Raw genomic sequence first — 22,584 nt, 5'->3', positions numbered from 1 at the left:
AGATCTATGGATGATGTTCTTATGCATATTGCTTTTCAGCCTGTCAAGGTTGCAAGTATGTGGAGCAGTGTTTTTTGGCTTTAGAATGGTACCTAGACCCTGACCCAGGTCACATTTCCTTGGTCTCCATATAGACCTGTACATGCCACTTTGGACAATTCATGGGAGATATTGGCAAGCATCTCAGCGTGCCATATTTGGAGATCCACATGTATAGAGGCTTTGGATTGTTCACAGACCACCCTGCCGACACATTTGTCTGGTACACATATTGGTGGCCATTGGAGGAGTATGTAGCAATGTTCTTCAGACCTTCAAGCTCTAGCTGATGTTGTTACTGCTATTAAAGGTATTGGTGCTGGTTTGGCGTGCATCACTGCAAATCCCATGGCCCAGGAAGGCTCTGTCAATTCAAAGGTTGAGACTATGCAAAGGTGCAAGGTTGCCTTCTCCCAATGAGAATCACTTCAGAAAATGTCACTGTATCGGTACATTGTCTCAAGGAAGGTGCAAGATGAAGCTGTTGCTGCTGCTACAAGAGTGACTAGGCGTCTCAAGATTGAAACTATTCCAATTGAAACCAAACTGTTCAATCCAAAATCTGGCAATGAAAGGCATGTTCTTGGGGTGAGGGGTTCTCTGCCTCAGTAGTCCCCCAAAACTGATTGTAATAAATGTTAAGAGGTTTCATCGTTTCCTATGTTAGAATGAAAGGGGGTATTCCCTAGATAGACTGATGTATGTTGCTAGGGATGGGACTCTTATCAAGCCTGGAAGGGAAGCTTCAGGATCTGGGTGCCTTGGTCCCCTAAACCTCTGAGTTCTCATGTGTCCATGCTAAGACTTGGAGCCTCTGACCATGCTCATTCATAGGGCTTGTATGCCTAGTTGGGCCTTTGAGTCATGCTCACACTTAGCCTCTGAGTCAACATTATGGACCATATCTAGTAGAGAGACATAGTACAAGTTGAGTCCATCTTAGATCATATTTATGGTTTCTCGAGTCACCCACTTTCACTCCATTATGTGTGCATGTCCCCATTATGTGTGTACTCGTCTTTACTTCTAGATGGAGAGATTTGTGAAACTTTCAAAGTTTAATCATCGGTACCTTATAACCCTGGTGTTCCCAAGTTTCAAGTGCCATAAGAATGTCTATCTCTTTTAGTTCTGAAATTGCAACCATATTCATATCCATATCCTTGGGGTCTCCCATCCTACTTGTTTTTCCGAATCCATTTGCCTTTTTCTTGTCTTGATTTTTGCTTTTCTCCCACGAGTGCTTTCCATTCTTCAAGTATGCTATCATGGCTTTGTTTGTTGCTTCCTTTACTTTGTCAAGTTCCATTCTTCTTGAGAGAAGAAAGGAGGGTGAAATGCTTGAAAGGTTGGGGGTCAAAGTAGATTAAAAGGAAATAATGTCAAGTAAAATCTTGTCATAAACTAGGTGGGAGTGAGGCTTAAGTACTGCTTGTGCTAACTTAAGCTTAAGTTTCTCTTTCAATACAGCCAATATTTTGGCCCTGGAATTCCATATGGTGTCTGCCCTACAAGGAGAGGTCTTAGCAGCTGCTTCCCATCACTGTCCCAAAAGGTTGGGTACTCTTGCACAATGCTCTCACTGCCAAAATCTCTCACCTCCTATTTTCATGCAATAGTCTGTGTAGACCTCGTTTCCAACGACTGGATGTCTAAAGCCCATGAACTGCTCTGAGATATAGAGGATACAACCTTCCTCATCCATTTGTCGCAGCTCAGAGAAGACTTGTACACTCTAATCTACATGCGATGAGACCTGAAACAGAAAAATGGATTATGCGGGTGGGCGGTAGCTCCAATTAATATGTTACTTCCCCAACTTTGCAAATAATCCCCTAGGTGCCATAAAATATGTGGGCCAGCTTGAAGTTGATGTCACCCTTCAAGGAGGCATATCTATTTTTGTGGAGCCATTTAGGTGTCCAAAATCCCCTTTTTTAAATTTCAAGTACTTCCTATCTTCCTTTGTATACTTCTGTTAAAAATATCAATCTCTAAGGCTGCGGCCGATGTAATAAAGATTACGGGCAATCCTACTTGGGTGCCTTTTTGGTGAGCTCTTGGCTGCCACTTGATGTCTCTTCGGATGCCATCTGGCTTTCCCCTAGTGGGCTTGTTAGCTGGCTCCATAATTTGTTTGGGACTCTTAAAAGTGCAAATCGTGCTCTATAATGGCTCACAATTCAATTTGATAAAGAGCGACTTCTAATGCCACACAAGCAATGGTACCATTTACAACATGTGATCCTTGGCACACCCTGACCTGCAAGATAAACCTACAATATTCACACTTACCAGCTCAGTACAACGAGCCTATGTTACAATAAACATAATGTGCACAAAAGAGAAGAGGAAGAAGAAACAAGGAAATATCAAAGAGGCATGAAAGCCTCTCCAATTGACCTCTGAAACAGTTTGCTCACCTGAATCTCTAGAACACCTTCACCAGTTCGGGTAGCTTGGCCTCCCGCTTCAGGAACCAAGTTTTTGGCCTTATGGCACTGAAATGCATTTACAGATATTTGAGAATCAGACTCAATGGCAATGACAAGGCCTTGGAACAGCTCTGACCCAAGCAAAGCCACATCTTATTCACTTGTGATGAGTAACAAAGCATGCAATTCCTTTCAAATGTGATCTAAACCTAATTGAGAAACGGACATTCTAGAGCACAAATCATCAGCATTGGAATTGGTCATTCAAATTAAAATTTTCTAGGTTCGTCTAAAAACCTCGTCAAACACAAGAAGACCATCAAATTCTGATCCACACCACTGCACCAGCTGCTGCAATCGAGACCTGCCCTTATCAGAAGATGCAATGAGGCTGCTGTAAGTTAAAAAGATCACACCATCTTTGACACCTACGGTCTTAGACCCAAGCTTTCCATATGGCAGTTTATTAAGCGCATGCACTGCAACAACAGAAAAGTCCATAAGGTAGGCTATCGTCTTAAAATAAGACATGCGCTGAAACAGATAATTGAAGCATTTCAACCTGACTGACAGACAATCACTCAGACACAATAGTTAAAGCACTTTCTGCAGAAGCATATGAAAAAACGTTGTCAGCCGTCACATGATCCTACTTAAGTAACTCACAAGCTTCGTAAGATTCGCGAAGAAAGCTTGGTGATTGATCAGGAATACATAAATGGTAATATGATTTCTGGATAATAGAATATCTGAAGATTTGGAAAAGAACAGGAATTGATCATTGCTGACAAGTTTAAAGATAGATTTTTCCTCCCTCCCCTCGAAAAAAAGCGGTCCCTCTTACCTTGACCTCTGGTAGTGTGAATCGTTTAAAAGGAAAAATGAGATTTGTCACATTAAGAAAAAAGCTGCTACCTGTTAACTTAAATTTGGGCTTATGTATTTTTTAATTGCTAAGCCATAACAAAACAGACAAAATCCTAAGAAAGGGCTACTGTGACATCCAATATCTCTGGGAAAATGGCCACACCTTCAAAATCCCCACAACAAAGGAAACAAAGAAAGGACTGCCAAAGACCATCTTCTCTACCCTAAAAAATTTATTTTTTAAAAAATCTTTCTCTACTTCAAAATCTTGCAAGCCCAATTTGAAGCTCTCTTCATGGTTTTTGTTATCGCTAACCGTCAAGAATGTAAATTCCACCATTGGTGTGCATATGGCATCCATGGGATCCTTATCCTCTTACTTGTATATACCCACTTTCGGTTCACTCATAGAGAGAGGATCATAGAGGCATCTTGAACATGTTGTACAGCAACTCATTGTATCATGCTGCCGCTGATCTATCTCACATACAATGTAGGTCGAGAAAAAACACCATCTATGGCTGGAACAACCCTCCGCACTATGGCTGAAGACACACACTCACTCCTTGAACTATGCAAGAGTGGAGAAGCTACAAGAGCACCAGTGGCTCTAATACCATGTTGAAAAAACAAAGCGAGAGAGAGAGACAGAGAGAGAAAGAGCAAGAAAAATCACCGTTTTCAAAACACCAAAGGGTCTATGAGGCTGAAAAAAACCAAATACAATGAAAGCTAAGGGGTGCGGCCACTAAAACGGGCATCCACGCCTAAGGCTAGTATCTGAGACAGAAAATAAATACACCGAGTTGTTGCTATGGGAGAATCCTCAAATGCAAAGGACAATAGGGGAAAGGTCCCCGGTGATCGGCCATCTAATCAGGCCATCCAACCGTGTGATGGGACATGTGTATGTTGTCTATGGGACCAACACCACAGATTGGCTGAGGATAGACGAGATGATCTCGGCTGGCAGTGGCCCTGGATCTGCTCAGGGCTGACACCGTTGAGAAAGAAAATCAGCTATGCAACATTGCTAGTGCTCAACTGGATCAGTCTATCTAGGTCCCTCCCTCCTGCTCTAGTGCTTAAAGATTGCAGATACTAATTACTAAAAATATATAAACTAGATAATACTGAATTAATACAACCAATGCTCAAATCAATTGCAGAATTCATCACCCATCAGACCTTGTGTTATAGCAGAGGCCATTTTGACGTTACAAAAAATATGAAAGCATGTACCTTCTATAGAAGCTGCCCCTACATCATCAAGATCTCGCCGTGCATCATATTTCAGGTCAGATGCAACTGACAACCACCTACCAGTAGTCGGGTCAATTGCAAATCAAGCTAACGATTTAAGCACACCTGTTTACTGAAAGCTGAAAGGAAATGGGACAGCTTCTACAAGTTTACTCACAATGCTTTGTGTCTCCCATGTTGCCAGCTTTCCCAAACGAGGCCTGCAATTGTGCGACCTTTACCCACACCTGCTCCATCACCAACAAAAAATCCTGCCCGTGAACCATCTGGGAGGTGTTGATTATGCCTCTGCAGTATAAAGAATAATTATATAAATGTGAGGTTCTTTGGCTCATTAAAGACACACAAGCACACTGAATGTCACTCCACGTTCCCCTTGGACGAAAGCATTCCATTATTGCCTACTTCAAGAAACATGCCCACTTCCTCAAGAATGGCCCAATCATGATATCTCACCTGGGAAGCATATACAATGGTTTCAAGTTGCAAGCATGAAAGAGACTTTGACTGTTCCATCTCTTTAGCAATTTTCAAGTCATAGGTAGGCTCAGGGGGCTGTACTGCGGATAGGGAAGCTGTTTCAACCACAGGGTCTGGATGCAAGGGGCCGATAGACAGCTTTGATGGGAGCTGCAGAAACAAGATATTCACAAAGAGGTAATCATTGTATACAAATTGAAATAAAGACCCAACACACAGGTTAGCCATATCACATATACTACACTCCGACACAAATACTCACATATTCTATAAATGTCTCCCCCACCGTTCCTCCTTCATCCTCTTCTCGTTCCACTTCCAGGGCAACCTAAAGAAAATAAACAAACACAAAGTTAACTCTACATGCAATACGTTAATCACAAGCAGGTGATTTCTGAATTTCAGAGGATTACTGTGGCATGGCACACAAGCAGACACGCACAGAAAACAAGCTCATAGAAGAACCAAACACGATAATGCCTCCATGCAGTATGAAACCAAGAAATGTGAAAGTGTGTGCACGGACAGGAAAACATCAGGACACATCAAGAGTTAGTCACAGCCTTAATGATTAAAAGTGCTTAGGCTGGATAGTTGCAGTGGCACAATTAGCCTCTTTGTGCTTCAATGCACAAGGTAAGTGATTGCAGCCAAGACATTAGCCCCTCCTATATTTGGCCTCCAAACCAGGTCTCATGGTTTAATAAAAAAGAAAATCCAGAATAAAAGGGTGGAAACCATCAAACAATGTAGCTTGTGCTGGGTCTAAAATGAGATGCATTATCAGCTCTCGATCCAATGCTATAGTGAGAACGAGGTCTACTCTAGACAAGCTGGACATGAACATCAAAGTCTCAATCCAATCCATAGAAGTATTGATCCAGTTACAGGCATCCTGCAACATCCTCATTCTTTTTTCAATAACATAAAAGAAACAACTTGTGAAGGCTAGCTTCCAATCCATGCAATTAATTGATTAAGGAGCCATGAACTGGACTGTCACTGTCTGTGAAAATTGGTCTATAGAAACCACCTCTTTTTACCCTCTAGGTAGCCATGGCACTCCGAGTATTGTATGAGCTTGATGAGCGATAATGATAACAGTGGCAGACCATGTCTAGATTTGATGGGGCTTTTGATGAAGAAGCTTCTCCAACTGATGGTGAGATCCTCCTTGAACCCCACAAATCTCCTCTATTGTACTTCTCTTTCTCTCACACACAACCTTGACAGCATACACAGGCATCACGAAGTCCAAGCGTTAGATTTTTGAACTTTCTAAACCAAAACGAAGGCATAACTTGCACCTTCCACTTTTGATTTGTCTTTCTTTTGCTCTCCTAGCATATTGACACCCCTCACAAGCCTCCTTTTGAATCTACTCTCAGCTTCACATTTCATTTTTGAGGTAAGGTGGGGAGGCGGGGGGGGGGGGAGAGGGGGGGGTTGTTATAGGTCCTCTCATGTATCATAGAGCAAGGGCCTTGGTTGTGGGTCTGCCTGCCCATGTGAGGTTGAGTGAGGGCCACAGTTGTGGGTTTGCGGAGAGGCACAGAGAGAGAGAGAGAGAGAGAGAGAGAGAGAGAGCAAGCAAGAAAGAAAGTTTATTAAAGTCTTCGGAAGACCGATGGGTCTATGAGACTGTGAAATTCCTAGTACAAACGAGCTGTGGTGGTGGAGCTTCTAAACGAGCATCCACACCAATGCAAAATGCAGAAAATGCAGAATGGTAGTACTAAGTACTAAGTACAACATAGTCATGTGAGTGATCGACTATATATCAATCTCATCATCATCATCACCAGGACATCAGGGTGGATGAGGCAATGGAGGCATGAAATCGGCGATAGAGTGCTGTCGGCCACTCACGGGTGCGGCCCTGGCACGTATCTTGGTCATAGCTCTACGCCTAACAAGGGCTACAGTAACCCCTGTCGGTCGGACTCATACTCTAAATACGGAGGGGATATCCCCAAGTGTAATCTGCCTGTCAACCCTCTGTCTGAGCTGTCGGGTCACTGGCTCTGGGTCAGGTCATGTCTAGGCCTCGTCTCATGGGGGTCCATGTGATCTGGCTGAAAAAACTCCATGATAAAGCTCCGATAGGGATCAGCCAAGGAAGAAGTCTGCTCCTATCTCCATGCTCGAAGTATCCTCTTGCGGTGCCTGAGTACCTCATGAACAAAGCCTGCCAAACACCTTTGGTCTGGGTAGGAGAGGAATCGGGCCAAAACCCCATAGCTATCTCTGAAGAGGCAGTAGAAACGCCCTTGGATCTCATAGTAAACAGGACACCTGAAGATGAAGTGCTCCTCTGTCTCAACCTCCTGCATGTCACATAATGTGCATATGCACCTCTCCCTGGGTAGGCGCTCTGCTCTACCACTCTCGATATGAAGTCTATGCGAGATGTATGCTGTCCAGCCCATGACACATTGGAGGAGGTATGGGGCAGACTTGGGGCCTGTTTTGGGCTTGTGCCAGGGCCACCTAGTGCTGCCACTGGGCTGTCATCATGGCCCCTAGTATGCGCCCTGGCTGGGGGCCTTTTATAGCCCCTAGCCCTAGTCAGCTGCCCCCACCTAGCCCAGTCGGCTGCACCAACCAGGCTGGTCGGCTGCCCCCTACCCTCCTAGTCGGCTATCTAGGGCTGGGGGGGAGCCTATATATAGGGCCCCTCTCCCCCCCATATTCTCATCTCAGTAGTCTTCAGTTCCCTCGGATTGGTTGAGGTTTTCTCCAGCAGTTGAGGAGTTTTCCCTGAGATCCTTGTGCAAGTCTGTCCTGGCTCTCTTGTTTTCAGTTCTTCCTCTAGGAGTGTTTGCTGTTTTCTCTCCATTGTTGCTCAGCACCGCTGCACTTCTCACATGGTATCAGAGCCAAAGGTTGGCTAAGAAGACCTGAGCTGTGGAGAGGACCTAGAACCAGCAAGCTACGGAGACTTTTGAAGCTGTTCGTTACGGGCTGTCTTTGGGAGTACAAAGAAGGGACTTTACTTTGAAGGGTGTTTTCAGATCGAAGGAGCGGATTGTGTGAAGGTCAGTCACTTTGGAGGTCGAAAGAAGCATCCTCTTCCATCCTCTCAGCCTTGTCTTCTATCCTTCGTCCTCTCTTTCTTCCCTCATTCCCCGATCTTCCCCGTTCTTTCTATTTCTCTCCCCATGGCTTCTCTGCAGGAACTAGCAGAAAATAAGGTGAAGATCCCCGTGTTACCCACATTCCCTGTCGATCGTCAACTGGATGGGAATAACCATGGCGTGTGGCATGTTATGATGGAATCAGTATTACAGCTTATGACTTGGCAGACTTCATTATGGTGTGTCACAAAGCCAGAACCCCTTGCTGCAAGTTTAGGCATTCTGGATCAGAAGGAGGCCGAGAATCTGGCTCAAATATGGGACCGTGTCAATGCAAGGGTACATTCGTTCATCTTCTTGAACTGTACTCCTTCGATTATTAATCATGTAAAGCACATGACCGCCACCAAGAGTATCTGGGAGCATCTGGCCACCCTCTATAACCGGACTTTCCCTATGAAGATGGTCTCTCTTGAGGTTCAGATGAGAATATTGGATCCTTCTAAGTCTTCCTCTATGCGGAAACATATCAATAAGCTTCAGGAATTTCAACAAGAGATCCTTCAAGCCGGAAAGGAGATATCATCTAAAGATATTGGCCATTACTTTGCTCTCTCATCTGAATTCGCAGTACTTTGCTTTTTATTCTTCACTTATCACTAGTGGCAGGATGAGTACTCTCACTTGGGAAGAGTTGGTGCCTATGGTGACTATGGTTAGTGACTACTAAGGTTTTGTCACTAGGACAAAACCTTATCTCTCATTCATTGAGTTGTACTCTTCACACTCTTCTATTGCAACTCAGCATTGAGCTTCCAAGCTTTCAGCTCTCACTCTCTTGCTCTCTCTCTCACTCTCCATTCTCTCACAGAGGTGCCCTTATTGGGTCAACAACAAAGGTACAAGTTCTCCCAAGGGTCCAGGTTCTTCCTCTGCTACTATCACTCCCGCTTTTGTACATATTGAAATGATTCATTCTCTCGCTTCCTCTGTTGGAGAGGGGATTCTATCTCTACAAGCCAAAGACTTCTGGACCTGGATCATTGATAGTGGGGCATCCCGGGATAGGAGTCCTTCTCCAACTGGACTGAAGGATTTTGTGATCTCCAGTGGGGATATCTGTATCCGCAATAGCTCTGCCATCAAAGTTCATGGTGAAGGCAACCTCGACATCATTCCCAATGGAAAAGGAGGGATGCACTCTTCTCGAGTTCTGTTTGTTTCCTCTCTCGGATTCAATTTATTGTTTGTTTATGAGACTTGCCGTCTTGGTCGCACAGTATTATTTGATGAACAATTTGTGGAAGTCCGGGATAAGGCTACCAGTCGGGTGGTATAGACTGGTACATTAAGTCATGGCATCTACACTCTGTCCTCCTTTCCACGATCACGTATTCTATTCAAGGTGACTTGTGGCACTTTCGCTTTGGTCACTTGAATGTTGAAGCACTCCGACATGCTACTCGTGAACAAATGGTCCTCGGCTTACCTGATGTGGGCAGTAAGCACGGTCAGTGTCGATCATGTATTCAAGGAAAGAAACACTGGGACGTGTTCGCGAAGCAGGCTTCACAACAAGCTTCCTTACCTTTGGAGTTGGTCCTTGTTGATCTCTATGGACCTATGACTGTTGCCAATCTTGGCAGGCTCTCTACTTCATGCTACTAGTTGATGACTTCAATAGGTTCATGTGGGTACACTTTCTGGCCCACAAGTCTCTAGCATATTCTCGTTTCCAGGGATGGTGTGCCCTAGTTCAAAATGAATCTAGCTTTCATGTGAAATCCCTTCAGTCTAACAAAGGTGGTGAATTTTGTTCTCATCCATTTGAGGAGTTTTGTGTGACAAAGGGCATTCGGCAAAAGTTTGCCAATACTGGCACTACCTCTGAAGCATGTGTTGTTGAGCGGAAGTTTGCCAATACCGGCACTGCTTTTGAAGCAGTTGTGGTTGAGCAAAAGAATCGCACCGTGGTTGAAATGTCTCGGACCATGCTAGCTCACCGGGAGGTTTCTCGGTTTCTTTGGGCTGAGGCCACTGCCACCGCAGTACATATCCTGAACCGTTCTACGATGTCTGTTGTTCCCAAAGCAACTCCTTTTGCGACCTATTTTGGCAAGAAGCCCGATGTTACCTATTTCTATGTGTTTGGGTGTGATGCCTTTGTACACATTCCAAAGACACAGAGGGGGAAGTTAGATGTGAAGTCCACGCAGATGATCTTTGTCGGTTACAATTCTCAATCTACAGGTTATCACTGGTGACTGTATGACCGTTTCAAGAGGGAGATTATCCTCAACAGGGATGTTATCTTTGATGAGCAAATTCTATCTTTGATGGTTGATGTCGACCCACCTATTCTCCCAAAGACCATGGATGATGACAATAGTGATGATTATGTTCCCGCACTGGCAATCGTTCTTGATCCTTCACCCAAGAGTGACCCCGACAGTGATCCAAATGATTCCCCACCTCCCCTGCTGCCCCAGCCCGCCAGCCGTTCTTGATCCTCCACCAAGAGTGACCCCGACAATGATCCAGATGATTCCCCACCTCCCCAGGCAGCAAGGGAAAGTTCCAGGTCAGGCTCTCAGAAAGAACCCCATTGGTTGATTGAAACCCTTCGTGACTCAAGTGTCACCGACATCCCTTCTTCATGGCTGCGAGAGGAGAAAGGACCCCAGCGATCCCAGCGGAATAAGGAAAAGGTTCTGGAGGTAGTTCCACTTCAAGTCAATATTTCCTTGATGTCCCGCATCCTCAAAGACAAGGAGCCTTCGAATGTTCAAGAAGCACTCTCTCAGACACACTAGAACCAGGCCAAGGAGCTGGAGTTGGATTCTATTGAGCGGAATGGGACTTGGGAGTTAGTACTACGCCCCAAGCGTCGTTCAGTCATTGGTGTCAAATGGGTCTTCAAGACCAAGTATGCCTCGGATGGTACTGTGGATAAGCACAAAGCCCAACTTGTGGCTAAGGGATACTCATAGGATTGACTATGATGACACGTTTGCTCCTACCGCCAGGGTGGCCACTCTTAGGACGGTGTTAGCATTCGCAGCTTATGAGCAGTGACACATTTATCAAATGGATGTTAAATCTGCATTTCTCAATGGTGATTTAAAGGAGGAGTCTATGTGGAGCAACCGCTTGAGTTTATCAAGTCAGTAGGTATGGTCTATAGGTTACGGAAAGCCTTATATGGGCTTAAGCAAGCTCCTCAAGCACGGAATCACAAAATTGATGAGTTTTTTGTTCTGAAGGGGGACTTCTTTCCCTTATCATCTTGTATGTTGATGATTTGTTCATTACAGGAAGTCATGCCGCTCATATTTCCGAGACCAAGGCAAATCTTTTTTATTTTTATTTTTATTTTCCAAAGAAAGGAACTTCTATTAATGCTTGTAAAAACGATCATACAAGTTGGCAAATACAATAAAGGTGCCAACCATGAAAATCAACGAAAAATCAAATGTTGGCTGTCAGAAAGACACTCCTGCTGCCAGAGATCCCAGCTCACTGCCTAGGGATTCTCTGTGACAGGGGCTAACAACCAGGGTGGCGGACTATACAACCATGTGATCCCTCTCAGGGTGATGTTGTAGAAAACACCTGCAGGCCAAGCCTTGCAAAAACGTTCCCTTCGTGCAACGGTAGCTCAAGAACCTGGAGAGCCTCGCTCCCAAATGGTGCTAAGCGTGAAGATGATGTCCTACCAGATGGCTACCAATGTGGCTAACAGTGGATAATTATGCTGGCCCATAACCCAGCTACAGCGAGCAACCCAGAGGTTCCATGCCGTAATGCTGGCTACTGTCTCCCACACGCTGTCCTCCGACAAAGGAAGAGGTCGATGACTAGTGGGAGGGGTCACCTCATGAAACTCAATGCTGTGAATGCACAAGCCATGTATCCTGTATGCTGGAGAGACCACGTCAATGGGAAAGGCATGGCCACCCTCTGACAACCAAGCAGCCATGCCCCACGTGAAGTCCCTCTGCGTGCCCTGAAACCTCGCCACAATCCGAAGCGCTCCTCTCCATATCCTCTGTGCTTCTAGGCAGCTCCAAAGGCAGTGGGGGATCCTCTCCAAAGTCCCAATCGTGCATCTATGGCAGCTGCCATCCACCCGCATTTGCTCCAACCAAGGGCCAATAGGAAGACCTCCATGCGCTATCATCCAGAAAAAGTAGGAGATCTTCCGCGGTCGAAGACTGGACCAGAGGCGTGTCCAGAACCTGGATCTCACCTCTCAAGGCACCTGCTACGTTGCCCAATGCCTCTCTCTCAATGGAGTTCAGGCTACTGCCTCCAACTGCAATCAGTGTCCTATGCGTGTAGTATAAGAGAAGAAGGGCACCTTCACTCTCTCTAAGTGACCTACTCTGGATGGCCAGAACCACTCTCCTGGGTCCCACTATACCTCATGAGGGGACGACCCTCCCATAACCATAAGCACCCGCGAGCTGCATCCAGATCTGAGATGCGAGAGGGGTCAATCGACCACTCCTTGCCCAAACGGCCCACTACTCTAACCCTCTGCCACCCTAATTGATCCAAGGCTCCATCCATCTCCGGATCTCCATCTATCAAGAGACTGCAAGAAACCACCTAGACGCACACTGTAGAACCGGGCTCGGCTGAGAATGGGAGGGAGGGGGCATAGCTGAATCCGAAGAGGTACCCCTGTCCCTGAGAACTGGCCCAACCACTATGCTCGTGTGAAACTCTGAAGGCTCGCCCACCAAGACTCTAGGATAGCTGCCTCAATCTCTGCCATCCTCGGGCCCACGCCCCGAAGATGTGAGAGGGTCTCTAATCCTACCTCTGCGTCTGCCGAAAGTCTCGCCCACGTCCTGAGAGATCGAGCTGGGCCATTGTCCCACTGTGCCCAACCAATGTGTAACCTCTGTCCCAGCATGCGACCATCCAGATCCTGGACCTTCAAGTGCTAGATCAGAGGCTGTCGTGCAAACTCCTCAGAAAACTAAGGACTAACCCGGATAAGACCCCTTGCCAATCGTTGCCAAACTCTGAGAGACTCCGCATCAAGGGAGAGCCCTTCCCTGTAAGGGGGGCCTCCGAGAAGAGCCATCTATGTGACTGCTGCCACTGACCACCCGTGCAGGGGGTGTTCCGAAGGAGACCGCGCTGCAAAAGAAGCTTCTAGGGCTCTGTACCTGGAGTGAGGCCCCTCACTAACAAGGCTCTGCTTTGCATCTCCGGATCAATAATACCCAATCCTCCCTGGTCTTGGGGCAAGATGACTGTCTGCCAGGCTACCCTGGCTCGGGTGTTACGTGTGCCATCCGATCTTGCCTAGAGGAAATTGCGCACCAAGTGCCTCAGCTGTCCCATGCATCCCCTGTGAAAACACCAGCACGAGGCTATGTACCAGGCGGTAGCAAGGAGGACCTGGTTAGCCACCAAGGCCCTTCCTGCAAGAGAGAGTTTGGCCGAGCTCTAGTACAAAAGCTTGCGCCAAACACTCTTTAGGACCAAGGAGATTTGCTGCTCTGCTGAAATATCAATGCCAACCTGGCAGCCAAGGTATCTTGCTGTCTGCCCCCTCAGAATCCACCGGAAGCCTAGTGATGAGTCCCAATCCTGGATCTCATGTATCCTCTGTCGCTGCGAGAAAGCCGACTGATTTGGTCCAGTTTATCTTGGAGATTGAGGCTAGACAATACACTGCCAAGGCCTCCCTAGCTGCATCCAAGGTCCAAGCTGAGCCCTCTACAAAAAGGGTTGTGTCATCTGTAAACTCTGAGTCCAAAAGCTCCTCCTCCTGCCGAATCGGGAGCCTCATCCCCGTGAGTCCCGCCAACTGAGACCTCAGAAAATACCCTAGGGCCTCGGCCACAAAGAGGAATAAGAAAGGGGCAAGGGGGCATCCCTGCCGAACCGAGCGGGAAAGCGAAAAGGCCTCCCCTGTGTAGCCACCAATAAGCATCTCGCTCGAACTACCTACATAAAGGGCTGAGACACCCTTGATCCAGCGATCCGAAAAGCCAAGCCTCTGCATGGTGCCCTCCAAGAAAGACCACTCCACTCTGTCATAGGCCTTCTCCACTCTGTCATAGGCCTTCTTGAAATCCAAAAGCAAAATTGCGAGAGGCTGAGACTCCTCTCTAGCCCAATCCAATGTCTCCCATAAAGTAAAGATGTCTACGCTCCTAGATGTTGGGGTAAAGGCACTGGCCACCCTTGTAACAGTTTTATTCTAGTACTACTCAGTACACTAAGTACACATTGTACTTAGGTACTTAGTGGCCCTAGTCTTATCCACAGATATATATACTAGTGTGTGTACTTGGGGAGGTACACACTTATTGTTTCATCCCCACCCACTGGTGTGTGACTACGGTGAGTGTGTCTCCTTCACTCCCTACTCCAAATCTCTCTCCCTCTCAATCTCTCAACTGGTATCAGAGCCAACGGGCTCTCTCTCCCTCCTCTTCCACTCCCTCCTCTCCCTAGCCTACCCCTTCCGTACGGACCGATCCGTACGGCCGTACGTCGTCCGTACAACCGTACGGACGGATCGCGAAGGCGCGGCTGCAATGGCGCAAGCCAGGGCTGCAAGGCGCGAGGCAAGGGCTGCAAAGGTGTGGCTGCAAGGGCGCACGCAAGGCGCGAAGGCGCGGCTGCAACAGCGCAGGCCAGGGCTGCAAGGCGCGAGGCAAGGGCTGCAAAGGTGTGGCTGCAAGGGCGCACGCAAGGCGCGAAGGCGCGGCTGCAACGGCGCAGGCCAGGGCTGCAAGGCGCGAGGCAAGGGCTGCAAAGGCGTGGCTGCAAGGGCGCAGGCAAGGGCTGCAAGGCGCGGGCGCGGGCGAGCTAAGCTGCAGAAGCAGCAAGAGGCGAAGGCGAAGGCGCCGTCGAGCTCCAGCTGGGCGCGGTCGAGCTCCAGTTCCCCCCCCTTCTCTCTCGAAATCTGGTACAGCACTGCTGTACTTGACTTTCAAGTACAGCCAACAGTCAGGGTACCACAGATCGAGGAACATTTCTTTTCTGTTTATCTGTTTTCCACGGGAAAACATTGTCTTTCGCCACTGGCATTTGAGCCAGGTGTTCTACTTGGGGCAGGGCTTTCACTCGCACTGAGGCTTATCAAATGCCGTAAACAGTGTCGAGACAGGTCTTATCACTTGGCCAATGATTGTACACAGTGGTGGCACTGAGAGTATGCATTGGACAGATCTGTACTTGATACTTGCAGTGTATGCTTTGTTGGATGCAACTCAATGGATTTGCAGTCAAACGCCTTGTGTGAGCAGTAGCAGTTGATGCCATTTACTGTGTCAATGCACGGAATGTGCTGCCAATTCAAGGGGCTTTTGATGCTATTATGCTTGTGACAAATGCTTTAGCTTGTTGCTGAAAGTACAATCACATTTGGTACAGATTTGGTCGATTTTGACCAAGTTTGACTTTAGTCAAATTTGGGGCTTTTGTAGCCTGACCGGCAATTTGTCAAGTGGGAGCACTCTACATGCATCAGGCTATCTTGTGGAGCACTACTATGCTTTGAAAGTGCAAATTTGACTTACAGTGTTTGGTCAAAGGTCAATCTTTTCAAATTGGAGGTCACATCCCTGATTTTCTTCATGCATTCAAAGGGCTTTTGAGCCACCTTACTTCCAAACTGTAAATTCAGTTGGGGGGGAAGTTTCTGGAGCATATGGAGGTCTAAAATCAGAGATTTTCATCCAAAATCAGAGATTCACTGTTTCTTGACAGTCCTGGACTGTCAAACAGCAAGTTTGACCAAATTTGACTGTCAAAAAGTCACTGTTTCTGCAGCAAGTGGGAGAAAGACTTTCAGTTGGTTTTATGCCACTGAAACAGTACCAAGTTCACTTTTGATCGTACTTCCGCTGTGGGAGAATTTTTTCTTGGAGTGACTAGTGCTTAATTGCACACCTACAGGGAGTCTACTTTCTTTACTATGAGTTCCGGTAGCGACGTGTCGTCCTTGTTTCAGATAAAGAAGCTCGAAGGAGCTAAAAATTACGACATATGGAGGACACAATGCTACAATGTGCTGATGCAGAAGGACCAGTACAAGCCTATAAAGGAGAAGGGTGTTAAGCCCGCCAACGTTACTGATGAGCAATGGGAGAAGATGGACGGCTTGGCCAGGTCGACCATTATGCTTACAGTTGTTGATTCACTGGTTGTAGGCATCAGGGATGAACCTACTGCGTGGAAGATGTGGCAACGTCTTGAGGATACTTATGCCAAGAAAAGTGCCACGGGAAAAGCTTACTAGCTAAAAAAGCTTGTTGGTCTTCAAATGAAGGAGGGGACAGCTATGTCCACTCATATTATTGAGTTTAACAGCATATTCAGCCAGGTGATCAACCAGGGGTTGAAGCTCGATGATGAGCTGAAAGCTACACTCATCCTATGTTCTCTACCTGAGTCATGGGACACATTCAGGACTTCTACCAGCAACTCAAAAGCCATTCTGTTATTTGCAGATGTGGAGAGTGCTCTTCTACAGGAAGAGATGAACAGAAAGAACAATGCTATTGGGAAGTCAAATGCTTTGAATGCACGCAGCAGGTCCAAAACACGTGGAAAAGACAAAGAAAGAGAGAGGAGCAAGTCCCGCTCTAAGAGTGATCTTGTATGCAACTATTGCGGCAAGAAGGGACATATTGAGAAAAAGTGTTTTCAAAAGAAGAATGACCAGAGAGCCAAAGAAGGCAAGGCTCAAGGCAAGTCTAAGGGCAAAGAAAAAGAGGAGCTGAATGTTACTTATGTTAGTGACAGTGACAGTGGACGTGAGATATGTTTCACCTCTTCACTGGAGGCTCATACACTTCATGCTGGTGATGGATCAGATATGTTTTCCTGGATTATAGATTCAGGTGCTTCCTTTCATGTGACATCCTACAGAAATCTGTTTGTCAGATATGCAGGAGGGCAAAAGGGAGTTGTCTTTCTTGGTGATAACCATGCATGTTCTATCATTGGCATAGGTGATGTCAGGCTTGTTCTTGAAAATGGCCCGCAGTTAATGCTCAAAGGGGTCAGGCATGTTCCTGAGGTGAAGAAAAACTTGATTTCCACAGGGTTGTTGGATGACGATGGTTATCATACCACCTTTGGTAATCAGAAATGGAAAATCAGCAAAGGGGCAATGGCTATTGCCAAAGGTCCTAAGGTTGATACTTTGTATTCACTTCATGGTGGACATTGTCCACATTCTGATGTAAATGCCACCGAGCTGCCAAAGATTTCATTGTGGCATAGCCGGCTTGGCCATATGAGTATTAAGGGAATGGAGCAATTGGCTCATTTTGGTTACTTGCCGAGTCTAAAATTTTCAGATTTAAAGAAATGTGAATTTTGTCTCTACGGTCGTCAAGTACAAATACCTCATAAGAGAAGGTCAGATCAGAAATTACAGCTCTTGGAGCTAGTACATACAGATGTGTGTGAGATGCCTACACTCTCTTTAGGAGGTTCAAAGTACATACTGTCATTCATAGATGACGCCACCCGCAAAGTGTGGGTTTACACTCTCAGAAAGAAGAGTGATACGTTCAAGGCTTTCACTAAGTTTGTTGCACTGGTCGAAAATGAGACAGGCAAAAAACTGAAAGCCTTACGATCTGACAATGGTGGAGAGTATTTGTCCAAAGAATTTCAAGAATTCTGTGAGGCAAAGGGTATTCAAAGGGTGTTGTCTGCACCATATGATCCTCCACAGAATGGTACAGCTGAAAAAATGTTCAGGACCATTCAAGAGAAAGTCAGATCCATGTTGTCACATGCTGCACTGCCCCACACATTTTGGGCTGAAGCTGTAAAGACAGCTGTGCACCTTATTAATAGGTCACCAAACAAGAGACTATGTGGTGGTGTGCCTGAACAGGCATGGACGGGTAAGCCTCCGTCTTACAAACACCTACGGGTCTTTGGTTGTGTCGCGTATGTGCATGTACGCAGGGAGGACAGAACTAAACTGGATCCAAAGTCTCTTAAATGCATATTCCTAGGTTACGGTGACAAAGGTGAGATGGGCTACAGGATTTGGGATCCCAAGAACAGAAAGCTTATACGCAGCAATGATGTCGTGTTTGATGAAACCATCATGTTCAAAGAACCTGTTGTACAGCAGGGACCTTTAAAAGTAACTATTGATGATGACAGGCATCATGGGCAACACAGACAGGCTGTAAATCAGCCACAACAGCAGCATAATCAGCCATTAAATGATGCTGCAGCAGATCCTAATGGACAGCCAGTTATGGCAGAAGACATCCCAATGGATGAGGCACAGTTAGGTGATCTTCCTGACATGCAAATGCAGCCAAGAGACATGGAACAGCCACCTTATCTGGGTGATGAACAGGCTGGACAGCCAGCTCAAGACGGTGGTCTTTGGGTTAGAAGGTCAACCAGACCGACGCGGCAGCCAGAAAGATTTGTTCCAGGCATTGATTATTTAATGCTCACTGATTGTGGAGAGCCTTCATGCTACAGAGAGGCTAGGCAGAGGGCAGACAAGATTCAATGGGATCTTGCTATGAAGTCTGAAATGGACAGTCTTCACAAGAATGGCACTTGGGAATTGGTATCCTTGCCTACTGGTAAGAAAGTACTGCCATGCAAATGGGTTTATCGACTTAAGGTCACACCTGGTGAAAAGCCAAAGCATAAAGCCAGACTGGTTGCCAAGGGGTTCAAGCAGGAATATGGTGTTGACTTTGACGAGATATTCTCTCCTGTTGTTAAGATGACAACACTCAGAACTGTATTAGCATTGGTTGCACATGCAGATATGGACTTGGTCCAAATGGATGTCAAGACAGCATTTCTTCATGGTGATTTACATGAGGAAATTTTTATGCAGCAGCCAGAGGGTTTTACAGTGAAGGGCAAAGAGAAGCTTGTATGCAAACTAAAGAAAAGTCTTTATGGTCTAAAGCAGGCACCCAGGGAATGGTATCATAAGTTTGATACATTCATGCGAACCCAAGGTTACAGGAGAAGTGACATTGATCACTGCTTGTATACCAAGAAAGCTTCAGATGGCAGTTTACTTATCCTCATTTTGTATGTGGATGACATGTTAATTGCTGGAAAATCTCATAATGAGATGAATGCCTTGAAAAAGAGATTGCACCAGACCTTTGATATGAAAGATCTTGGTGATGCCAACCATATATTGGGTATGCGGATACTTCGGGATAGGGAAAAGCGGTTGCTATACTTGTCTCAGAAGGAATATATTGGCAAGGTCTTGCAGAGATTTCACATGGAGGGGGGGAAGAGTATTGGTACTCCATTGCCTCCTTATGTGAAAATCAGTGCTTTGGACAGCCCTCAGACAGATGCTGAAAAAGCTGAGATGTCAAAGATTCCGTATGCATCAGCATGTGGCAGTCTCATGTATGCTATGGTTGCAACCAGGCCCGATATTGCGTTTGCAGTGGGAGTGGTTAGCAGATACATGGCTAAACCTGGCAAAAAGCATTGGAATGCAGTAAAAGGTGTCATGAGATACCTGAAGGGTACACAGGACTTGTGTATATGTTTCGGCAGTCAAGATGCAAAAGTGCAGGGTTATACAGACTCTGATTATGCCGGTCACCCTGATACCCGGAAGTCTACTACCGGATATGTTTTCACTTTCACTGGAGGTGCAGTGTCATGGGTATCTAGAATGCAGCAATGCATTGCTTTGTCTACTACAGAAGCTGAATATATTGCAGCCACTGAGGCGTGCAAGGAAGCTATATGGCTATCTCGGCTAGTGGCAGATTTGGGCTACTCTAGTGATACTCCATTGTTGCATTGTGACAGTCAGAGTGCCATACAGTTGGCACGAAATCCTGTTTTTCATGCAAAGACGAAGCACATCGACGTGAAGTATCATTTTATCAGGGAGGTGCTTGAGAACAAGCAACTTCAGCTTGTGAAAGTTCACACTGATGACAATCCAGCAGATCTGTTGACCAAAGGATTGGCTGCTGAGCGGTTTGCACACTGCAGACGGCTTATGGGTATAGGATAAGCAGACCAATTGGTCTTGTACATGATGATGTATATTGCTGTTTTTTCTTTACTCTCTCTTATGGGCACACTGCCTTTAAGTGGGAGGTTGTTGGGGTAAAGGCACTGGCCACCCTTGTAACAGTTTTATTCTAGTACTACTAAGTACACTAAGTACACATTGTACTTAGGTACTTAGTGGCCCTAGTCTTATCCACAGATATATATACTAGTGTGTGTACTTGGGGAGGTACCACTTATTGTTTCATCCCCACCCACTGGTGTGTGACTACGGTGAGTGTGTCTCCTTCACTCCCTACTCCAAATCTCTCTCCCTCTCAATCTCTCACTAGACAAACATGTGTGGGTGTCATGGATGATGTCCACTAGGTGAGGGCGAAGCCGCAAGCTCAAGACCTTGGCCAAGATCTTGTACGCAGTGTCAAGGAGAGTGATCGGTCTCCACTGCCTCAGGTCTGAACGATCCCCCCCTTTCGCGATCAGGCATATCCAGCCACGACTCAGGATTGAAGGGAGAGAGCCCAAGTCGAAGATCTCTTGAAAAGCCAAGCGGAGGGGGGTATGAATGCACTCCAAGAAGCACCTAAAGAAAGCCGGGGACAGCCCGTCCTCCCCAGGGCACTTCTAGGATGGAAGAGCCCGAAGGGCCTCCCCAAGCTCCGCATCCGAAAAAGGCGCATCCAACTGCCTGCTCACACTCCGGGAGACCACCTCTGGAACGTGAGCCCAAACTGAATCTCGGGCTGCCAAAACCTGCGGGGACCCCTCCTTGGCCTGGAATAAGCGCCGATAGAAATTCGAGATCAGCTCCAAGATCTCTTGCAGATCCAAGTGCATCTGCCCACTAGAGTCTCTCAATCTCTGCAATTGTGCGGCAGGCTAATCTAGGGCCAATGGCCTGAAAGAACTGCTATCACCCTGTTGTACTCACTGAGATCTAGAGGAGTGTAGGAGTACTCAGCCCATCTCACCTCGGTATCCTAAATCTCTAAGCGAGCGCACTCATACCGGTCTGCTAACCACTGCGACTCTGAATCCTGCTCCCGAAGACGTTCAATGGAGGCCCACTCTCGCCGCAAAGTCCTCTCTCTCTCCTGAGGAGTATGATAGCGGTGCATAGCATGGGTGCGAAGCTCCTCACTGCTCCGCTGAATCGCCTCAGCTGCCCACACGGCCCACCCTCCCTGCGGGGGGGACTCAGGCTGGTGCCAAATAGCTGTAATACTCTGCTGAACCTCCTCCTCCAAGAGCAAAGCATCTGGAATGTGGACCCCTCTCTACGGTAGGCCACGACGGGGCTGCTCTAGGTGAAGAACGATAGGGGAGTGGTTCGAGAGGGTAGTCCCTGCTAGAATACCGGTGGTTCCACCCCTATGCATGGCCCAATCTCCAACATAGAATCTATCTAGTCTCTCAAGTAGACCATCCTGCCGCCGCTGCCCAAAGGAGAAACTGAGACCTGGCTGCTGCAGATAGCACTGAAAATGCATCTGTTTTCCCCTTTTTCTATGCAAAGGGGTGCATCTTGTATACTCAGCAAATCTCTGAATTTCTGACAGTAAAGTGACTGACAGATGGGTGGAATCTGATGGTAAACAAGAGATGAACTCGAACAGCTGATGCCTGAACGCACATTCCGTTCTATCTAAGGAGCATGCACTTCGTCATCCACATTTCCAGAAGAGCCTGCATTCGGGAGAGAACTTGCGTGACCGCCATGTAGAATCACTAACACCTCACTCCCGATCTAGCTCATACAACACTCAAAGAGACGGAGAAAGAGATAGTCAAAAACTCAGATATATATATTCTTCCACAATCGTGGGCAGACAAAAGCTCAACGGGTGAGCAGGTACAAACAGCCAAAGAATGCTGTCAAATGCTGAGCCACTTCTCTCCCTCTGCGCGCTTGCCTGTGTGCAAGTATATACCTAGATGAATCCAGGAACATTCCCAAACTCATCCTCTACTAGAAACACAACATAGTGCAGTTTCAATCTCACGATAGTCACTCATAAGATTGAAAACCATAAACTCCATCATGCGTAGCAAGGACTAGCTACTATGACATCCCCACTGACGTCATCAGCGCCCAACAGTGGGTGTAGACCATAGTATAAAAATATGCTCTCACACATACAAATCCACACACCCACACATACTTGAGCATCCATTTATACAAAGTCTTCATACTGAGTTTCTATCAGCACTCCGGAGGTGAAGGGCAGACTCAGCCATGACGAAAGCTAGCACTAAAGGAGAAGGCCAATCAAAAAGTAGTCCAAATTCTCTTCATTCAAGCTACAACTACTTGTGAAGTCTAAATGATTTCATTTTAGTCTCTCCCAAACGAGCATCTAAATCTAGCTGATAGGGCAACGCACCATTTAAGA

At 46.6% G+C, this 22,584-nt stretch overlaps 1 protein-coding gene across 2 annotated transcripts in view; it reads right to left on the bottom strand.

The window, feature by feature from the left end:
* Positions 1-22,584, bottom strand: part of EMB1135 (RING/FYVE/PHD zinc finger superfamily protein) — a 182,471-nt gene that overhangs the window by 136,062 nt on the left and 23,825 nt on the right. For both annotated transcript variants that reach the window (XM_087374238.1, XM_087374244.1), the window contains exons 2-7: positions 5,347-5,412; positions 5,061-5,234; positions 4,762-4,892; positions 4,584-4,660; positions 2,772-2,953; positions 2,463-2,540 (exon numbers count right to left, since the gene is read on the bottom strand). In XM_087374238.1, coding sequence (XP_087230364.1) covers positions 2,463-2,540; positions 2,772-2,953; positions 4,584-4,660; positions 4,762-4,892; positions 5,061-5,234; positions 5,347-5,412 — 708 coding nt within the window. The remainder of the gene's footprint in view (positions 1-2,462; positions 2,541-2,771; positions 2,954-4,583; positions 4,661-4,761; positions 4,893-5,060; positions 5,235-5,346; positions 5,413-22,584) is intronic.

The sequence above is a fragment of the Dipteris shenzhenensis genome, chromosome 1, assembly GCF_047967505.1.
Source record: "Dipteris shenzhenensis isolate YYH24624 ecotype China chromosome 1, Dip_SZ_1.0, whole genome shotgun sequence".
In the NCBI taxonomy this organism is placed as follows: Eukaryota; Viridiplantae; Streptophyta; class Polypodiopsida; order Gleicheniales; family Dipteridaceae; genus Dipteris; species Dipteris shenzhenensis.
This window is presented reverse-complemented; position numbering and strand designations above follow the sequence as displayed.